Below are 20,051 nucleotides of genomic sequence, written 5' to 3' on the forward strand. Positions count from 1 at the left end.
CTGGGCCTTTTATCTTTGTCATGGCAACTTCGTATGCCTCTCCTCGAGAATTCGCGTTGACTTTGTGGCAAAGCTCTTCAATGCAGGCTTTTGTGCTCAGCTTGACTGCTTTGTTGAAAGCGGGTCTTGCAGCTTGATCCCCTCTTTCGGTGTCATTACGAGTCTTCTGATTTCTTTTCCAAGTTTGGAGGCAACTTATACGTAGATCGGTAATCGTAGTATTGCACCCGGCGATTGTTTCTCGATTTCACATTCCTCGGTATGGTCGCATTGCACGTCCTTGTTAGTACTGCCGTTTACTCGTTCGCATTTAGGTTGACGAGGATGCCCTCAAATTTAAGTTCTTCGACGAACACGTCCTTGTGAAAGATCGCTGTTTTCCATCTTCACTCGTTTATATGTCTGAGTCTGAGTTGAATTCGGATAGTTTCCTTATCGAAATTAATTTCGAATGTAACAACCGATTCTGGCTCTATCGACTGTTGCGTTTAAAATGGAATTGATTCAGAAGTCGGCCTGTATTAGCCTTTTCATGAGACGCCTTTTGAAACAGTTCGGAAAGATCGCTTGTAGTTAATGACACCTGAAAATTAGTGTACTTTCCGAAAATGAATGTTTTGTTTTTCCCCCTTCTGCCCCGAGGTATGAAAAACGAGCATATGTCTGAATGAGACGAATGGTAGTGTTTGAATAGCCAGGGTAATATAATTTATAGATCTCTCTCTGCATTATCAACAATTGACAATAGATGTATTCTGCAAAAAAGTTACAAAACCAAATTTTTTGAAAATGAATTTTCAGATACAGTGCAGTGAATATTCGTAAATGTAATTTTCGAACCACTCTAAGTGGCAAAATTTTGAGGTAAAAAACATTTAAAAAAATAACTCCAAATATGAAATCAGTACCACAAAATTACACACATGTGAAATTTTCATCAAATGTGGACCATTTTTTGAGGTTTTGTCCGACTTTTGTATGAAAGATGATCAGTGTGCAACGGCGCATTTATTCAATGCAGGTTTTCATTCGTCTCCGATTATTGCGCAATGGCACAATGTAAGCGATGATAATTATTATTTTATATGCTTTGCAATCTAGATGTTTAATGAAATGAATATTATTGTGCGATATACCATTGAATGAATAACAAGTATTTTTTAGTGAATATGTTTTCTATACATCATGAGTCGCATCAGGTTCCTTCTAAGCCATCAAAAAGAGCTTCCACTATTTTCAACTGTGATGTCACCAATTGTCACAATATTTATATTCAATTAGTTCTAAATGTAAAGATGTGTGAATCAGTAATAAATATTTTGCCTTGAGAATATTAAAGTTCAGTAATGTAATTTTTTCCCTTGCACAGAGTTCAACCCTTTGCGTATCTCAAGTGCAAAATTGAATCCAGAGCAAAAATCATCAGCAGATTGGCGAACGTAAGAGTTTTAGGCAACTGCCGACTAGCGTAATTAGGCAACAAAAAACAGATTTAGCTCTATGCCAAGTATCTTCCTCCGCACAACGAACCGCTAGACAGCTTGAATAAAATAAAAACAATCCGACCTATCCAAACATCGCATCTTCAGCGGTAAATATAAATGTATAGGCCCGAGGAGTAATGATCCGCATCGTTCCAAGCGCGAACCCAGTCTCGGCTTGCGGCGATAAGGCCTGTGTTGAAACAGGATGGCACACTGCCGCCGCGCCGTATTCTGTGCGTGCACCATACGGATGGGAATTTCGCGCACTGTTACGTTCCAGCGGGTTACCTCACTGGGTGGACTATGCAGACGCATTGCAGATTGAAATACCGCCGGAGCCGGCTCAGTTCTAATCCAACTCTCCGACCACCAGTTCGCGACAATTTGCGTCAACGAGAGGAGCTTAAGTCGGATTTTCAGTCTCAAGGCGAATACATTTAGTTTGTCAATCGGTGGAGGTGAATCCTGTCAGTAGTAATCCAAAGATTGAAAGGATTTCAGTGCAAAAATGTAGATTGTGACAAATGATTAAGTTGTAATACAATGACGACGATTTTCACTACCGTTTTTTCCGTTCTCTTTCTCTCTTTGCTGATGCAGTAAAGCTGCATCCGAGTGACGTTGTTAATTTTTAATTTCTGCACCTACCTGGCGCAAATCCAACTAGTGCAAAATTAGGGGAAAAAGTTATTTTTACTACACACCATTCGTCTCCATTAGTGTTTTTTGTTGTCTGAAATTGCCTGTGCAGTATTAACCTATAAAACAGTCAACCAGAGGTGTGTTCGCTCTAGGAAAACCGAACGGGTAGCTGTCAAATGACTTGCGACAGTCTACTGGTATTATTTTTGTGACCGTTTTCATCGAATGTAGGAAACCACCGAAGATGAGTGGGCGAGAATGACTAATTTGCCGGTTTAATAGTGCGTTTATGTATGGAGTTTTTATGTCTAGAGGGAAAATAATCACTTTGCTTGTTCAAATGTTCTAATTATTAATTTAATATTTTAAATTTATTGACCACAGCTTAAAAAAGGTTGGAGGTTCCCTAATTGGTTTGACTTTTGTACTTGTGACCATGGAATGTGGAACTTCTGTCAAGAAAATCAAAATTCTAGACTCTAGAAACTCTCAGGACTACCCAGGCCTTATGGCATTTTCGTTTTTGACAGTACACTACAGCGATGTACACTCATTCAAACTTAGGTGTAATCAGTCTATCGCTTTTTTGCACTACGTCAGTGTAGAACATGGTAAAAACGAAAACGCTATTAGTTAATGACACGCGTTATCATTCTTAATTTTGATTATGAAATATTCAGTAGACCATGGAATCTGTCAAATGTGCCAAATTTAAGTAATCGTTTAAAATACTGTTCGTCTGCATCTAATTTCCATTTTTCCGATGTAAATATTTATTGTAAATATTTTCACGGAATTCTTTTCCGATTTCAATGATCTATCTCATCTACGGTTGGAAAAATACGGTAAATTTGTTTGTGAATGATTAAGTGCGAAGGTTTCAAAATTATGTATACTAGTGATGTCAGATGGACATACGATTGATTTATTCAGTTGCATGTCTGGCTTGCTGAAGCTTTTTGTGGTTCATGAGGTATTGGCCAATAAATCACTCACGGACCCATGTCAAACTCTACAATGACGTTTTACATCTTTCATTAAAACTCAGACACTTATTTCTTGTTGGCATGGTTTCAATTGAAATGTCAAATATCAATATCAAGCCTAGAACAAACGAACTACATAGAGAAGTTTGCTGTTTCTAGAGAAGCGATACGATCGTAGATGTGATTAATAGGTTTGTTCCAATACCAGGATAAACTTGAAAGCACTCCGGAGCAAAAAGTGAGAAAACCGTTCCTTTATTCTCTTCATCCCTTTTTTCTTCTTCTAGTAGCAATCCGGAGTGAAAAGTAGAAAGTATTTTTGGCTCCTGTTTGCTCTGGAGCAACTTCAGTGTATTGGAACAAACCTAATGTTAACTAAAGAAGAGTTCAAGATGGTAGTCAGAGGTAGAAGTTGTTGAATATTCCATTGTACGTGAACAGCAGTCTATTCGAAGTTGAACCAATGTTAGGAAGGGGGGGGGGGGGGGGGTTGGTTGCCGTGGTACTGTTTTGAACAGCACTATTCTTCTAAAAACCGACCAGAAGGAACAACCGATGGGTATCCCTCTGATTAAACCACGGCACAGTGGTCCCAAAGTGCAAAAAGAGAGCTTCTACACGCCTTCTTTCTATCTCATCGGATCGATGATTAATCCACCTTATAGTGAGTTACGAAATTTGTTTTCTTTAATAATTCTACTTAAAAAAGTCTCGCGTTGTCAAATTAGTAGAGAAATTTACCATGAAGATTTTTTTTAAGACATCAAGATTGTAACTGTTATGTTTTTCGAGATGCAGTGATACAGCTTTTGTACCATAAGTTCTTTTATGCAGCTTTAAACGATTTTTAGAAGGTTACTTAAACGACAACGTTGTACAGGAAACTAACCTGGTATCACCTGTATTTACAGATTTTGATATTCCCGTTTTTCTATTGAAAATAGCTCATTTTCTAAATCCTACAACTCGAAAACGTGCAAACCACTCGGCATTTAAATGAAAGTAGAAGATAAATGTTCTAAAATTCTGGAAAAATCAGAGCGCCCCAAGACTGCTCTCTGCTGAAACAATTACGGTGAATATTATCAGATTCTGCCATCTATCCTCGAATCCCACACAGTTGCATTCAATTTCTGAAATATATTATTACCAATTCAAATAAACTATTACGATATTAATTTTAAAACATTTTACATACGCTGTTATAGCGTCAAGTTTCATAACTTACAGACACGGTAAAACAGGGGTTACATTGTGCAATCAAGTCGTTACGACTGTATCACACAAGCTTATAGTCTAATTTAGTCTAGTCTACACATACACAGCCAATACATGTAGGGGAACATGGGGAGACTTGACCAGGTTTTCAGCTAAAACTGCATAAATCTCTAAAAAGGCCGTCAATCCTTCAAAAGTAATTGAAATATTATGTGCAAAGTTATTGTGCGTCTTCAAGATTTTTCGCAGAATTTTTAATTTAATTTTTGAAAAGTTACAAAAGTTTTTCTGAGATCGTTTTTTTTCCCACTGCGGGGAGACTTGACCAAGGCATGGGGACACTTGACCAAGAGAATTTTGGAAAATCATAACAAAAAATTATGTCATAAAACATACTATAATTATTTTTTTTCTCATATTGTCGAGATCTTTGGGTAGCAGTAAAAAATATAAAAGGGTTGCATTTGATAAATTTCGATGTTTTTAATGCATTTCTTTTTAAGGATTAACTGTACTGCTTGCATTACATGTTCACACATCACGAAATCAGTCCTACTATTGCTAACTTTGTTTAATAATACTAAAATATAAAGACTTATGCTTGAGGTGGGATTTTTTTATGGCGTGATTAACATTAACAGTAGATACCAAAGCATAATAAATATCAGGAATTTTGTATCTTTCAGCTAATTGCCACTTGGTCATGTCTCCCCATAAAAACTTGGTCAAGTCTCCCCAACATTAGATATTGCGTTCAATGTCATTCAAATTCTAGTAATAACTATTCCAATGTTCCAATTTATGTAAAATCATTTCACTGCTTCACAAAGATTAAGATGGTCCATACAAAGTTTAATAAAAATTACATCATTAAAAGCAAATTTATTAATCAAGTAATATTTTCTGTAAGGAAAGGATTTTTCATTCCAAACTTTTAAAATTACCTTAAGGGATCGAAACGAGTATAAAAATATTTTTGAAAAAAATTCGAGAATCGAATAGAAGACACCATAGCCAAAAATATAATGCGCTTGGTCAAATCTCCCCATGTTCCCCTATACGTCCCTTTACAATTTTTCTTGTCAATATTATGATATATGACACAACGATAGTTCACCATTATACGACAATCAAATTATTCATTTAACGTAGAATTTAATCAACGAACCTTTTGTACCTTGAATAAGGAAGAAACGGGGCCAACCGTACCGACCGTTTCAGTTCAAAGGTAATTTGATAAATCATTGGAAGAGACTTGGCTAAAAAGATTAATGTCGCTCCTTTGGTCCAAACTTCCAGGGATGAGACAGAGGTATTTATTTAGAACTGCCTTGGCTAACAAGCCTAGGTTATAGTGCCTTTACTCGCTTTCCGAAATAAGGAAAAAGGCACAAGAAAATGAAACTAAAGACCTCGAGAGGATGTTGGAGAGAACACTAGAAAAATGTTTCCACATGGTTCAATAATCGCGTCGGGGATACTATTCTATATTTCCCCATAAGGAAAAAATTGGGTAAACACTTAAATTTCTCACCGAGGCGAAAATTTTTTGTGAAACCAGTCTTTGTACGCGAAGGGCACAAATCCTAATATAATAATGAGTCGAAGTCGAAACGCATCCATGACTTTATTAAGTTAAGATTTGTGCCTTTCACGTACAAAGACTAGCTGCAAACTTGTTCACTGAACAATGTTCAGTCCTGTAGATAGGTGACAGTCCTATTGCACATTCAACGACCCATTTCAAGAATACCTGTTCATTCACTACATTGCAATAAGCCACGCTCGAATAAATCTACGCATCATTTAGATACATGGGATTTATTCACACTGCTAAAAAATCCATTATTTCTGGCAATAACTAAAATAAAATTACACTCAAGTTTTTTTTACGCGGTTTTTTTACGCGGATTTTGAAATTTACGCGGTTTTCATTTACGCGGATTTTGAAATTTACGCGGTTTTCATTTACGCGGTTTTTGAAATTTACGCGGTTTTCATTTACGCGGATTTTGAAATTTACGCGGTTTTCATTTACGCGGATTTTGAACTTTACGCGGTTTTCATTTACGCGGCTCGTATCCCCCGCGTAAAAAAAACCTGAGTGTATAACAAAAATAATTTAAAATGATCTCACCAATATTTAGTATTTCTTTACTTTTCCAGCACATTTTAGTTACGCAGGGAACCAAACAACTTGTGTGTGTGTGTGTGTGTTAACCATCCTATCTCCCACTAGCTGGTAGTGATTTACAGAAAAAAGATGTTTGCATGTATTTAAACATTCATGCAAATAACTTGGTTCACGGATTTAGGAAGGTGTTAGCTCAATTGACTTTCCGATGACCCATTTCGTGTACAGTGCCAGACATGTTCCGAGGTCATCGTTCCATCAACTAGCCCCGCCTTATTGTAATGTTTGTAGGGAACCAAACAACTTTACGGTAAAATCCAAACGAATTCTATCGGCAATTTTGGGATCCTATTTCTACTGTATCGACGCACAGCACAACTTACTATATTTGCAAATCCGGCCCCCTGATATGTTTCTTTTTCCAACGTTGAAAATCAAACCCTACCGGCCACGTCTTTATCAGCAAACGACTCAAAACACGGAAAAATAAAACAACCCAAAGAATAAGTTCTTTTAGCTTACATTTGAGTTGTGCATCGTTTTCGCACTTTCTAGTGTTGTCAAAAACAAAACGAGAGATTCGACTTAGTCGAGGTCTTCCGTGGAGTAAGGTACTTTTGAGTTGCTTGGGGTATACTCAAAATTAGGTAAATTCAACTTAAATTTAAGTAAATTAAACTCAAGGTTGAGTTATGATTTTTGCCGTAGTTAAATGGAAACTACCTTCAACACGGTTTACCTAATTTTCGTTCTAATCGTCCTTCCTGCACGATACCACGAGATAAGGCCAAAAGTACTCAATTGTTGGTAGTTTTTCGTTTGCGTGAAGTTTCGATATATTCACACTACACACACCCAAGCAACCTGATCGACATCTCATACGAGTGGCACTTAACATGAGCGAGAACTTTTCTTTGTGCGTGCATTGTCGTCGATTGCTACGATCTTACGATATTTTCCGACTGTTTCATAGAAGCTTGTATACAAAACCTCTTTCGTTCCGAGATGCGGAATATCACCTCAGAAGTTTTCTCGAAAAGAAATTCTTCGAGTTATGTTAGGTTGATTCCGATCTTTCCAACTAAAACCCGATTCCAGAGTACACACGGAACCTAATTCCTCCCTGGCACTAATTTACTACGGGGCGAGTTTTTTTTACTATGTACATCATCTACACGCTAATCCTGCTGCTTGGAATTTTTTTTTCTTTCAGTAGAGTTACAGCACCCCTCCTCGACGCACTACCAGTTTTCGATATCCACACAACGTGGAGATTTCTGTATGGCAGTAGGAAAGCTAGCTGGTGGTAGAAAATTAGTCCCCTACGTGGACAATCTCCAGATTGTCTAATTTCCTAAGCCCTTCGGTCCCCTTATGTTATTCAACACTACGACTCGACTTCCTTGTGCCTTTCAACATTACGACTCGGCTCTCTTACGCCATTCAGCATCGCAACTTCTTGAGCCCTTTGGCTCTCTATCCGGTGACATCTAGCACTGCTACTCGTTTATGCCATTTTGGCTTCCTTCTTGTGCCATGTAGTACCACTTCCTCAATGAGCTCTCGACTTGTTCGCGAAATACTCGGTCTGGGTCTTTTCTGGTGGTATCCAACGGGGAAAACTGATCGAAATGGTGAATGAAGCGAAAGCAATTATGTGAAAAAATTCCCCCGGAGGTAGGATTCGAACCCGAAACCTTTGAGACTCCTCCTTCTCAGAAGATAACTTTTGCAAAAGAAGCTTAGAGAATTCAATTTAAAATATTAGGCACATTTTCCAATAAAATATTTCGGTGGGGGGCGTTTGCCCCAAACCTCTCCCCGCTACTACGTCACTGACTGTTTCCTCCTTATTTCTAGGGATCTCAACGAGTGTTGTTGTAACTCTTGAACTTGCTCCCGATTGAACGAAAGTAGACCTACTTTTAACGTTGGCCTCCTGTTGATCAGAAATCACTTGCTGGCCGAACCAGCGCTGTTAATTTTCAACAGATTTGTTTCCATTCGATTCAGTTCGTCGAAATCGGAAAATGTATGTATGTATGTATGTGTATGTGTCTGTCATTTAAACTCACACTAGTTTCCCAGCGAATTCTTGACCGATTTTTGCAAATTAGATTTCAAATGAAAAATGCAGTAATCCCAATGACTGCTATTGAATTATATTCGGTTCTGAGTTACAGGTTGATTAGTAAAATCTCACTGGACTTTCCCATATAAACTGTTACAATCGTAATACCTCAGAGGCTAAAAATCTATTGAATTGTTTATTAAATTACACCGATTCGCAGGTCTAGATCACTGATTGCCAATCAAACATTATTTGAATACATTTCCCACTACCGATAATTCAGAAAGTCCCTGTTTTTGGGCAGATTCCACAGTTAAAATCACATCAGTTCTTCGATGATGACTGAATTTAAGCATAAATGTACATAAACTATGAGTTCATCCCGCCTTTTACAGCTTCCATAACTTTGGTTCAAAAACCGTATTTCCATGAAGAGAAAGTTAGTTAATCCCGTTTTCTTTCAACAAAATACCATGACAAATCATCGTGAAATGACTCGGGCATGAATTTATGTTACTACATAAACAATAAATACGTCTAATGTTCGGCATATTTGCCGTATTATGAACCATGACATACCTAAGTAGAAATGGGTTTCCCTTGATAATCGGCAATGATGCAAATGCTTACCACATAATTTGGGGGAACTCGGATATCAATTTGAGAGGCACCGAATTGATGGAATGCTTAAGTAGTACAAATCTGCACACACTTAATATAAAGAATCGCCCAACACTTGCATGAGTTGGCAGATAAGAGGAGTCAAATGTAACTCTCTGCTCTGACGGTATTACGCATGAGTTGGCAAACTGGCTCGTACTCAACGAACTCGAACCGTCGTTATCTGATCATAAATACATCGTATTTGATCATTTAAACGTCTCGTTAGATATCGTCATAAAATTCCAAAACTAAAAAACTGGGACCTCGGCGACTAGGTTTCATGGGTATCTTCCGACGATTGAATCTCCAAGTGACTTGGATGAGGTCGTGAAAATGTAAACATTTTTAGATCCGCACATAGTTGGCATACGATGTTTAGACGAAGAACGATAAGATATTTCCCTTGAAAAAGGCCAAAACCAGTGGCCGAAACGTCGAGCAGTATACAACAGCCGTTCTTATTTTCTAGACCGTGGAAGCCGAAAATCCACTAAAAATCCATCCGGTCGTTTTCTACTTTCCAAAGTCGTGAATAAAACAAAAGCATTCACAGTAGCAGCATATCAAGAAGCCTGTCCGCTTCGAGTTACGGGTGCTTACAGAGAAACACCTTGGTGGAATACCGGACTTGTTCGACTCAAAAAGTTATGTAGCTTGGAATTGCAGACGCAGGGACGGGTCGGTTGGCTCGTAATGCATACGATCCTCTGAGCGAAGTGGTTGGAAAAGCCTCTGCTCAAATGTCTCAAGTCTCAACGAAACTAGTAGATTAAATAAGTTACTTTCCATAATGATTGAACACATGCGATTCGTTTGAATTTTAAAAGTTTTATTCCCTAAATAATCATATGTCCGCCTTCCCCCTGTCCGTCTTAGTTCCCATATGTTACATTTTCATGTAATTTATTTAGAAACCTTTAAGGACTTATATTGATAATCAATTCAGGAACTATTCGATTAAACCCGATATGTTCTTTGTCTGTTTGACGGTTTGCATTTAAAGAAATATTTGACTATCAAACAAAAATCGAGAAGTATCGAGCCAAATTTAATTTTCCCATACCATCTAAAATTAAATTGACAGCTAATTAATAGTATGTTAGTATTCTGTCAAAGTCAGTTATTCAACTCGTTCTAAAACTAAACTATTAACCTTCACGCAAAATAAAAGTTGCGCGAAAAAAACCTTCTTGACCCAGTGTTAGATTTGCTGTGCAAACATTTTCGTCACGCAATAAATTATCCAATTACACTCGGTCCATTTCGTTTCCATGGACCAACCACACAAGAGTTTTTTTCACTGCCATAACTGTCTGCTTTTAACGATTCCCCGATCTTTGATACTTGAGCAAAAAGCCAGCTGGCCGACACAGTCGTAGCAGGCCGTGAACTTGGGCAATCGCGGCTTTCTTCGAGAGAACGTTCGTCTGTTTAATGTACATCACCGAGTGAAGTATAATTATTTGGGACTGTGTTTAGAAAACGAATTCCTGCTCGATCGGAAGATTTAAAGCAGAATCGTTTCTGCTGTTGTTTATTGAGTTTGACCGGAAAACCAACATCAGCTTGGGATGGATTTGATTGGTAAGTGGCATCAAAAACCGAAGACGTCAATGGTTGATCTGTTAATTTGCTAATATCGCTGATCTGGACTGCTGTTTTGCACATTGATGGATTAACTGCTACATTTCAATGTCTCCTTAGATTAATTTAGCTTCTGAATTTTACGTGTTGCGTCGACGGATTTTGCCGTTTTTCGGAATATTTATAATAAACAATTAGTTTTCTCAACATTCTGTTTAGAGAGTATACACCTTTAGTTTAATTGAGCACTTGGACGCGCCAAAACAGAACAAGGTGTCTATACGGCAATTTCCGCTGTAACTAGAGCTGAAAGAGAACGGCACCCACAGCCATCAGAAGACACAACCCACTGCCAGTGACATGGCCAAGGTCCCCCGAATCTATGCAGAAATTCTGTCCGTCCTTTAGCAGTTTACGTAAAAATATCTCATTCTGGTACAACTTCACAAGGTTACGGGACGGGGATCGGAGAGAGGGTTTTGCTACTGTCAGTTCGAACAACTGGTACAAGGTCGACCGAATTAGAAATCCCTGCGCTTGCTGCGATCTACACGGTTCACTGGGTTCGCTCTGCTCTGCCCTCTTTGGAGGAGACGCGCCATTATTTATTTTGTTATTTCATCACTCGAAACCACGGTCTCATTTACAACTCGTTTCATTCATTTTCGGCTGCTCTTCGCGCAACATAACACACGCCCATGTGCGCTAGTTTGGGATGAAAAATACTCACCAACAAATCGACGAATTTATCACAGTTTAAATTTCCGCAAGAAATGAGTTCATGATTTTTATTTATTTCCAGTTTTGTTTTGTTTGTTTCTGTATCGTTTCTTTTTTTTTTTTGGCCAAGCAGTTTGTTATCTGTTCCGTACAGATGCTCTCAGAAACGTTAGCTTTGTCAACTGATTTACAAACAATCTCAATCAGCTAGCCGACTGCGTCAGAACGGCTAAGTACTCCTTTGTTACGTAACTCCGTGAAAATATTTTTTTGAGAATCCACTCATCGGTGTTTATTTTACCATCTGATGCTAACAGCCTAAGTTACATGTTTCACTTAAATTGACTGACCGCTTGCAAGCTTAACAACGAACGCAAGGTGGAGACGCATGATCATTCATGAATGTATGAGTCCATTAGTGTACTAATTTCGTCCAAGTGGACACGGAGTGGATGTCGAAATATGAATTTGGTTCCTCTGCGTGCGTTGGTCTAGTTGTGTAGGATGACCACGTAAGCCGGAAAGATTCTTAGTTGAAGAGACTTTCCTGACCACAGAAAAAAATAATTGCAACATCCTACGTGATAGATTTACGGATGTTTGCAAAGGGAAGCCGGGTTATTTTGGATGACAAAAGTCTGACCATGCAAAGAGAGTGAGCGAACGGAAAACAGTTTGACCCAATGTGACAGCTTCATTTACTACCAGCTTCATCCAACAGTCTGCCGAGAGAAGTCGTCCGATTCGCATTTAGTAAGAGTTAGGAGAAAAAATGAACGGCGGTAAACCGGTGAACTGAGTGAAACGCGAAACCGAACAGTGATTTGATGAATTTTTTAGTCAATAACATACCGACTACCGAGTAGAAAAAGAAAACATTCGTAAAATGTTCAACTTTTTTAAACGTTCAAAGTCGCAAAAATCAAAACAAAAACATGAGCAAAAACTGCAACAGCCGAAACGGGATGGGAATGCATCACAGTATGCTGCGCCGAGCGCGTGCGTAGCGAGCACCTTGGAGACGCAGCTGCCGACGGTGGTGCAGCAACACGTTCGAGAAGGCAGCTACGATCGTAATGATGCTAAGGTGTATCTTACCGGCGAGTTCGGCGGAAATGGCAGAGAGGGTGGAAGTATTAAAAATAAGCAACATTCACCGCCAAGTGTGGCCAGCTTCAGTCCGAGTGATATAATCCACGAGAACGGTCGTTCGTTCGGCTACGAGAACGGTATCGCGATCGAATTCGCCGACGAGGAAAGCGACGGCGACGGAAACGCGATCAATGAGTGCGTGCAACGCGAGAATTCACTGCCAATTCAAGTACGGGGGGAACCGAACGATTCGACATTTGAACGATCATCTAGTTACAATCAAAACGCGGTCCTGTTCGAAAGTGATATGGCAAAGGGAAGAAATAAACGACGCTATCAGCAGCAGCAACATCAAGGTAGCAAGAATTTCAACCATCAACAAGGTCAATCTGTGAATAAAGATAGCCACCTGCTTCAGAAGCAAACTGAAAATAGTTTAGACAAATTTGAAAAAGCAGGCATAGGAAAAGTGGGCACAACTACGCCTACTGAGAACGAGATTCAAGTACAACAATCTGATGATAAAGTTTACCAGAACGATTCCAAAGAAGAACAGAAGGTAACGAACGTTAGCAGCGATGCTGATTTTCAGCAACGATCGGTTCCCATGGTCGATGACGTCAAAGGTAAAAACGTTGAAGATCGTGAGGATAAAAATAGAGTCGTGGTTCTCTCGGTTATTAACAAGTCTTCGTTCGCAGAACGACCCGATCAATGCGATGGTGTGAGTATAGTGTCAGAAGGTAGCACTGCGACGGCGCAGTCTTCGACGTCACCGTTTTCGTTAACTCAGACAACAGTTAATGGTTTCCCTACCGGTACCGAATGTAATGAGCTATTAAGCAGTATCAATAGCAGCTCAGTGTCGCAGCAGTATCCTCAAGCAGAGCTCCATTCATCCGCTACTACCAACATCAGCGATGACCAGCGCAACCCGCTCGCCAGTGGAATCGTAACTACCGAAGACGTAACATCGAACAAGGAAATGGGACAGCAGCCAAGCAAGACAAGTGATTTGACGAACCGCAGCAGACGATCAGCTACACCAACTCACCAGCCTACTTTGATAGTGCCGTCGATCCAGCAACAGCTGTCAGTGCATGTGAAGCCGGATGCTTTTAGGGACGATACTAGCGATGATAGAGACGTCTTCTATGAAGCGACGGAATCAGTTTCGCCCACATCCCCACCATCATCGGCCTCCTTGGATGGTGGGGTTAATAAGACACTTTCACCATTTTTACCTAGTCAAAATTATGACCCTGGTTTAAGTCAAAAACAATCCAATCCAAGTGAACTTCGAATTACTCCGAAAAAACGAGTAGTGTTTAGTGATCAACTTATTATCGAGGGAAATCCATTGCAGGAAAATGATTCGAGCAATGGTTTCAGTGATAGTACCGCAAGTACTGAATCGCTCTCGGACTCTTTAAATTTAGAACGGGAGATTTATGAATCCACTGCGAAAAATAATGATGAACAAATGCATGCGGCATTTTTGCCCGGTTCGCCTGTGAATAATACAAACGGTGTTAACGTTGTGCTTAGTGTTAGTAACGAACAACATGCATTTAACAGTGATAATAGTGGCATTTTAGGTAGTGTTCCTGTGCTCAGTACCAAGCGCAAGCTAATCGATTTTAAATATGACGACAGTGATCCCAAAGACACGAAAGAAAAGTTCGACGAAACGACCTCTCAGTCAAAGATCGTTGTGATCGATGGTGACAGTTTGCCAGTTCCGGATAATGAAACCAGCTTGGTCGTGGAAGATGTCATTAGCCTACCGGACGTGGTTCAACCGACCAGCATCGAGAAAGCTGCCAAACAACCCTTCAACACGGTTGATAAAATCAACAGTGAAATGTAAATATTATTGTGTTTTATTTGAACTACATTGCATTTTTTTAATTGTGTTATAGTCGTTAAGGTGCACACGTTGAAACAAAGAACGAATATGTTTTTACGACCGATTGTCGTCACCACGAGTGTACTTTTCCTCTGTCGTTTTCCGAAGAAAGACTCATCTATCATGTCAATCGTTATTCAACTGTCAAGTTGTGACAAGGTGCTTGTCCCGCTTGGGAACGGAAATAGTTCATCGGAAAGCAAAACATTCTCATGGTGGAGACGCAATTGGGTTTCTTATTCCTTAAATTACAGATTTCGAATTTTAGTAACTGCAAAAGTTATCGTTGTTTTTTTTTTAGATTTTAGGTGTGTGGTCTTTTTTACATCCAAATTATGCTCACACCTTCTCAAGCAACATTTTTCCAATTTATTGGACGAATATTGTAAACTGCCATCCACCGACAAACATTTTATTGACGTTATAATTTGTTACACGTGGTGAGTTTTTTTTCTCACGCTTCTGCCTTTTATTGAGTTGGCGACCGTAATTGATTGCTGTGAAAACACTTTGGTCCGAGACTGGGATATTCTCTGCGCTTTCCGCACACTTTCGCCGTTTGAGTGCTGTTGTTCATGCCGCGAGACATACTGTCTACTTCGACAATCTTTTCGAAATGAAATTCAACTAGTTTTTTGAATTCCAATATATTCAGAGCTTCGTGTTTTGGTATTAATTCAAGTTTCAACCAAATTATTTCTTTGAAATTCGTCATCTAAGAAATCAATACGGGAAGCGAACGAAAACATCCAATACCTAACTGGCATGACAGTGATAGGTATACAGTAGGCGTCTTTGATCTTTTAATATATTCTTGGCATGCTATATAGTCTATCGTATTTGGCAAGATTTTACAGTAAATGTGACAGTTCGGAAGACATTGAACCTGAATTGTCATGAGCAGAATATGTGTGCGTCAGGACATTGCTCTCTCCATATAAAGTGTCGTTACCGTATCCAAGTGGGATGAAATATCAGTTTTACAATTGTTTGTGTTACAAGACAATAAAGGCTGGTCTGGCGGTTATGAGGGTAAAACCTAGTAGAACATCCGAGCAGCACCGCTTGTTGATTAGCAGTTTCTACAACAAAACTTGTTGGAAAGAAGCGTACATAAACCATTATTCAACTGATTTAGCAACTGAAAAAGCGCGCCAGCAAAAGTTTATGGCTATGCAACAAACCGCGGCCATTACATGTTGCAAGCGTTCCTTGGGCAGTGATCTCATGGAGGCAATTCCACTAATAGCATTTTCGTTTTTTCTTGGTGCTACACCGGTGTAGTGCAAAAAAAGAGATATACTGATTAGACCCAAGTTTGAATGAATGTAGCACCGATTACACCGGTGTAGTGTGCAGTCAAACACAAAAATGCCATTGGATTCGTCTAATTACACTACAATCATGATCACCCATTCTCGAACCGGATGACACATTTGTTATGTTAGATTGGTACGAGGTTGAAAATTTGAATTTTATACCGAAAAGATGAATTTTGTTATGGAGATAGCATTTGGTAAGCATGCCAACATTATTGAAAGCGCGCTGGAGTTGCTAGCTAATGTTTATAGCACACACAACATTTTGGTTGAATCTCTTAGGTGTTTTAAATTGGCGACTCCATTCGAGAAATGTTAACTCATGTGGGGGAAATTTCACTTTTTTCGCTAACGGATTTTTCAATATAATGGCTCAACATAATGGCAATGGAGAATTTAACTGCATCGAATCGGGCATTCCGTGATAGTATTGCCACATTGCTCCAAAACTGTTCCATGAGTCAGATATCTGGACAAATTGATTTATCAGTACGTTTAACAATAAATTCAATATTAGTCTGCTTATACGGTTCGAAAAAAATTGTCTATGAATGGAAACATTGAATCTTTGAGTGATTGAATGAATCATAAAATTTACGCCTGGAAGCACTGCTCTATGAATAGTTATACATTCATAGTCGCTTCAATGATGGAAATGTCAGTTTTTCTTCCGTAACTGCAGATGGCTTCCCAAATCATCAACTTGTACGCAAATTTATCTGCACCGTTTAGTAAGGTAAAATTTTTGACCCGGTATTTGCCAAGTCCACTTTCATCGACCATCGAAATATATTAGTTGTACTTGATCAGAATTTGCTCGCATTTATTATTTCCTTGCACGATTTTCGGCAGCCAGATTTTTTTAGCCCCCTGCTAGGATGTTTGATGGCATGGCACGACCGTATGCCTAGGCCATCCCAACGATCTCGTAGTTTTCTGTCATAGACTTCACTTCTACATTTGATCTAACAGGGTTATCGTTGAGGCACGTCATTTACAGCCGATATTGGAAATTTAAGAACTACCAACCACGTTACATTTTAAATGTTTGTGTAGATTGTTTCGAATCTCGCGCGATCCATCTTTGATAACTCTTGTATTTATGAATCCTGGTAAGTTTCATCACTAAATGAACAATTTGCTATAGTAATTGAACATAAACGGAGAATTTCTAAACAGCTGTGTGTATCCTGTTATAGTACATACACTAAACTAAATTGTTAACAATAATCAAGTTAGATGTTTCGAAATCGATTGGTATATTAAAAGAATATATCGATAAATTCTACAAATCTAACCAAACCATTCACAGTATCGTTACATAGGAGATTTCTCGAATTTTAGTGACACATTGCCCTAGATAATGATGTGTTCCATCATCAGAAATTATTGTCGCTCTGTAAACCTATGAGCTTTTCGTAACATTTTCCCCGGGCTCCATCGTTACCTTTTGATTTTTAAATTCGTTTATTTTGTACGGTTTAATGCGTATAAACTTGGCGAAGCCGTGAGTCTTTGATATATTTACAATTAAATGTAAAATACAAGTTATGCAGATCACGCACACGCAACATATGTCGTCTACTGGTGGTGAGGAAGGCTACTGCATCTTGGGAGTAATCCACTTTGCTCTCGTTGCCGTCATCGTTAATGCTGACATAGTGTTCGTGATATTTTCTTCCTTGTTGCTTTAACTTATGGGTCACAACTATAGGCCCGCCGTCGTTGTTATTGGAGGGCGCAGCTTTTGCTGTTGTCATTATTTCTTGATCCGCAACCACGAATTTATCAACCGTTTTTGGTTCAGATGATGGTATTGCTGACTGTGTGTCGCATTGGATGGCTATAGATAGGTTGCACTTAACGGTTCCTGTGTAAGTTTTCTCAAAATGTGCAGTTTGATCACCAAATGGGCACGTATTCTGAATATGTGCCTCACTGGCTTTTGTTTATTGAAAACGGACTGATTGCCTTTTGATGTCTCTCTACCGTTTCATAACCCACCACGTCATAAAAAATCATGTGAAGCCATTAAAATGTTACTACTGTTTACAATATTATGTTCCTCGCGACAATGTTGTTTGATAACGAAAAATGAGCGGAAATATTGATACGTTTGCGCATTTGGACTTCCCTCTTCTCTAGTTTTACCCGTATAGTCACAGGCGATTTCAAGACCCCTTAAAAATTGTCCAACAATTTCATGAATTATCTAGCAGTTAGCTATTTGGAAGCAGAACACTTTTACCCAAATTCTTCAAAACAAAACATTTATATACGTTTATATTGCACTCAAATACCTTTAATAAAAATAAAGACAAACAATATTCACATTATTGGAAGATGATGATCAACGTGTCAAACTTCACTGAACAAGGTGAAAAAATTAAAGGGTTGTGTACAGGACACGACCACGGTGACATTAAAAATGTAGCTTTTTTCAAGAGCGTGCAAATGAATTTTATCTATCACACATATCGACTCACGTTCTTGTTCACTTGCCTGTTTTCATATGTTACAATTTGCTATATACCCTCCCCATCAAAACATAATTTATTGAAGGTCTTTTAACGGTATCTATTAATCAAGTATCTCACTAGGTGATTGGCATTATTTGGCTGATCCATCTAGTAAAAATAGGCTGGTCTGTCCAGAAAATATATTCAAAAGAAAAGTTCCATATTGAGAGCTGTGATGAGGAAGCCTACGCCCGCCAACGGAAATATACAGATTCTCCATGAAATATGAAGTTTTATTTTCCATTTAAATTTTCAATAATGTACTAATGAATTTAAGTAAACAATCTTAAGTTTAAGTATTTCTTGATCGATTAGTGGTGGAAAAAATGAAATTATTTGATAAATTACATTGTTATGCAACGTTCGCACTACCAGTTAAAACGGGTTTTTATGCTATCTTGGTGACATTTTTCTTGTTGCTAATTATTAAAACGTGTTATAACTCTGTAGTGTAAACATTGTATTATTAAACCAATTCTGCAGCGTTTTATGTTATATAGGTGTTTCATGTGGTAATAGGACTGACATAATTATATCTTCAGTACAACAGTTTGTTTCATAATTTAAAACAGATTTATTTTAAAATTTAAATTAGTATACCCAAACGTTCTACTTGTTGTATACTTTAAAACGCAATTAGAACTGTGTTTTAAATACATAGGGTAGGACAGATATTCTGACTGGATAAACTGGGCAAACCATTTTAAGTCCAGTAACGCTTAAGACATGGCTTGAATTTGAATCGAAAAAGAACACCCGCTTCAACTGCTGCTTAAGTTCTGTTTTAAAATTTTCCGTTGTGTGCAGTACGAAACAAAAGTGTTTGAAATTAGAAAACAAAAAGTTCTGCTGGGAATGTGATTGTTTCCGATGCAATTACACTCAGATTTTTCACGTAGGGGATACAGGCCGCGTAAATGAAAACCGCGTAAATTTCAAAATCCGCGTAAAAAAACCTGAGTGTACTCTCCTATATAAAATACTACGCTGCTGAACAGTGCAATAACTACAGAAGCACGTTGTCAGATGCCTTACTGATAAAAAACATATAACCGAAATATGAAACATGAAAACCAATTGGCTCTTTACCCTACGCAGCTACAAAGCGCCGTAAACATGGATTAACAAGTTACAACGCACACGCATGCATAAAAATAAATATAGGGTGATGAGCCTATTTTCACCATACTTAGCAAGGTGCCTCACTAATTCGATAATTTCTTGCCTTACAATCAATAGAATGCGTAAAAATTGACATCAACCGCTTTGCTTCGTTGTTAAGAACCAATATAATAACACAAATGCGTTGAAAACAGTAAAATTCTCGTGTTTGAGCATAATGAAAACTCGAATCGAGTGCCCCTATTGTTGCGCTACCATTTGACTCAATGCGTTGAACAAAGATGGCAGACACTGCTCTAACCACTGCAGTACTGTAACAACATTCTACATACGCTGATTGATTTTACATAGTTTCGTTACATGGGAGATAGTTTAGATTTTAGAATGACTCCTAGCCCCAGATAGTGGAGTAAGACATTTTTAATGTCAAAATAGCTTAAAAACGCAGAGCAGCAAAATATTCTATAAACGATTAGATTTTTTAATGACATAACTGTACAAAAACATCTACTGGAACAACAGTCGACTGACAAAGCAACCCATTGCGCAAAACGAATTCCATGAAGCAGGAAACCACACTTTCCTTCG

The 20,051-nt window shown here is 38.5% G+C and overlaps 1 protein-coding gene across 4 annotated transcripts in view; it reads left to right on the plus strand.

Moving 5' to 3' along the window:
* The first annotated feature begins 1,833 nt into the window (after nt 1-1,833).
* Nucleotides 1,834-20,051, plus strand: part of LOC131694003 (putative leucine-rich repeat-containing protein DDB_G0290503) — a 49,837-nt gene continuing 31,619 nt past the window's right edge. The window contains exons 1-2 of one of the 4 annotated variants that reach the window (XM_058982336.1): nt 1,834-1,951; nt 12,211-14,460. In XM_058982336.1, the coding sequence (XP_058838319.1) occupies nt 12,389-14,460 (2,072 nt within the window). In that variant the 5' untranslated portion in view covers nt 1,834-1,951; nt 12,211-12,388. Of the gene's footprint in view, nt 1,995-12,210; nt 14,461-20,051 lie in introns of all 4 variants that reach the window. The other 3 variants (XM_058982334.1, XM_058982332.1, XM_058982333.1) reach the window with 3 other exon arrangements.

This window comes from Topomyia yanbarensis, chromosome 3, assembly GCF_030247195.1.
Source record: "Topomyia yanbarensis strain Yona2022 chromosome 3, ASM3024719v1, whole genome shotgun sequence".
Taxonomy (NCBI): Eukaryota; Metazoa; Arthropoda; class Insecta; order Diptera; family Culicidae; genus Topomyia; species Topomyia yanbarensis.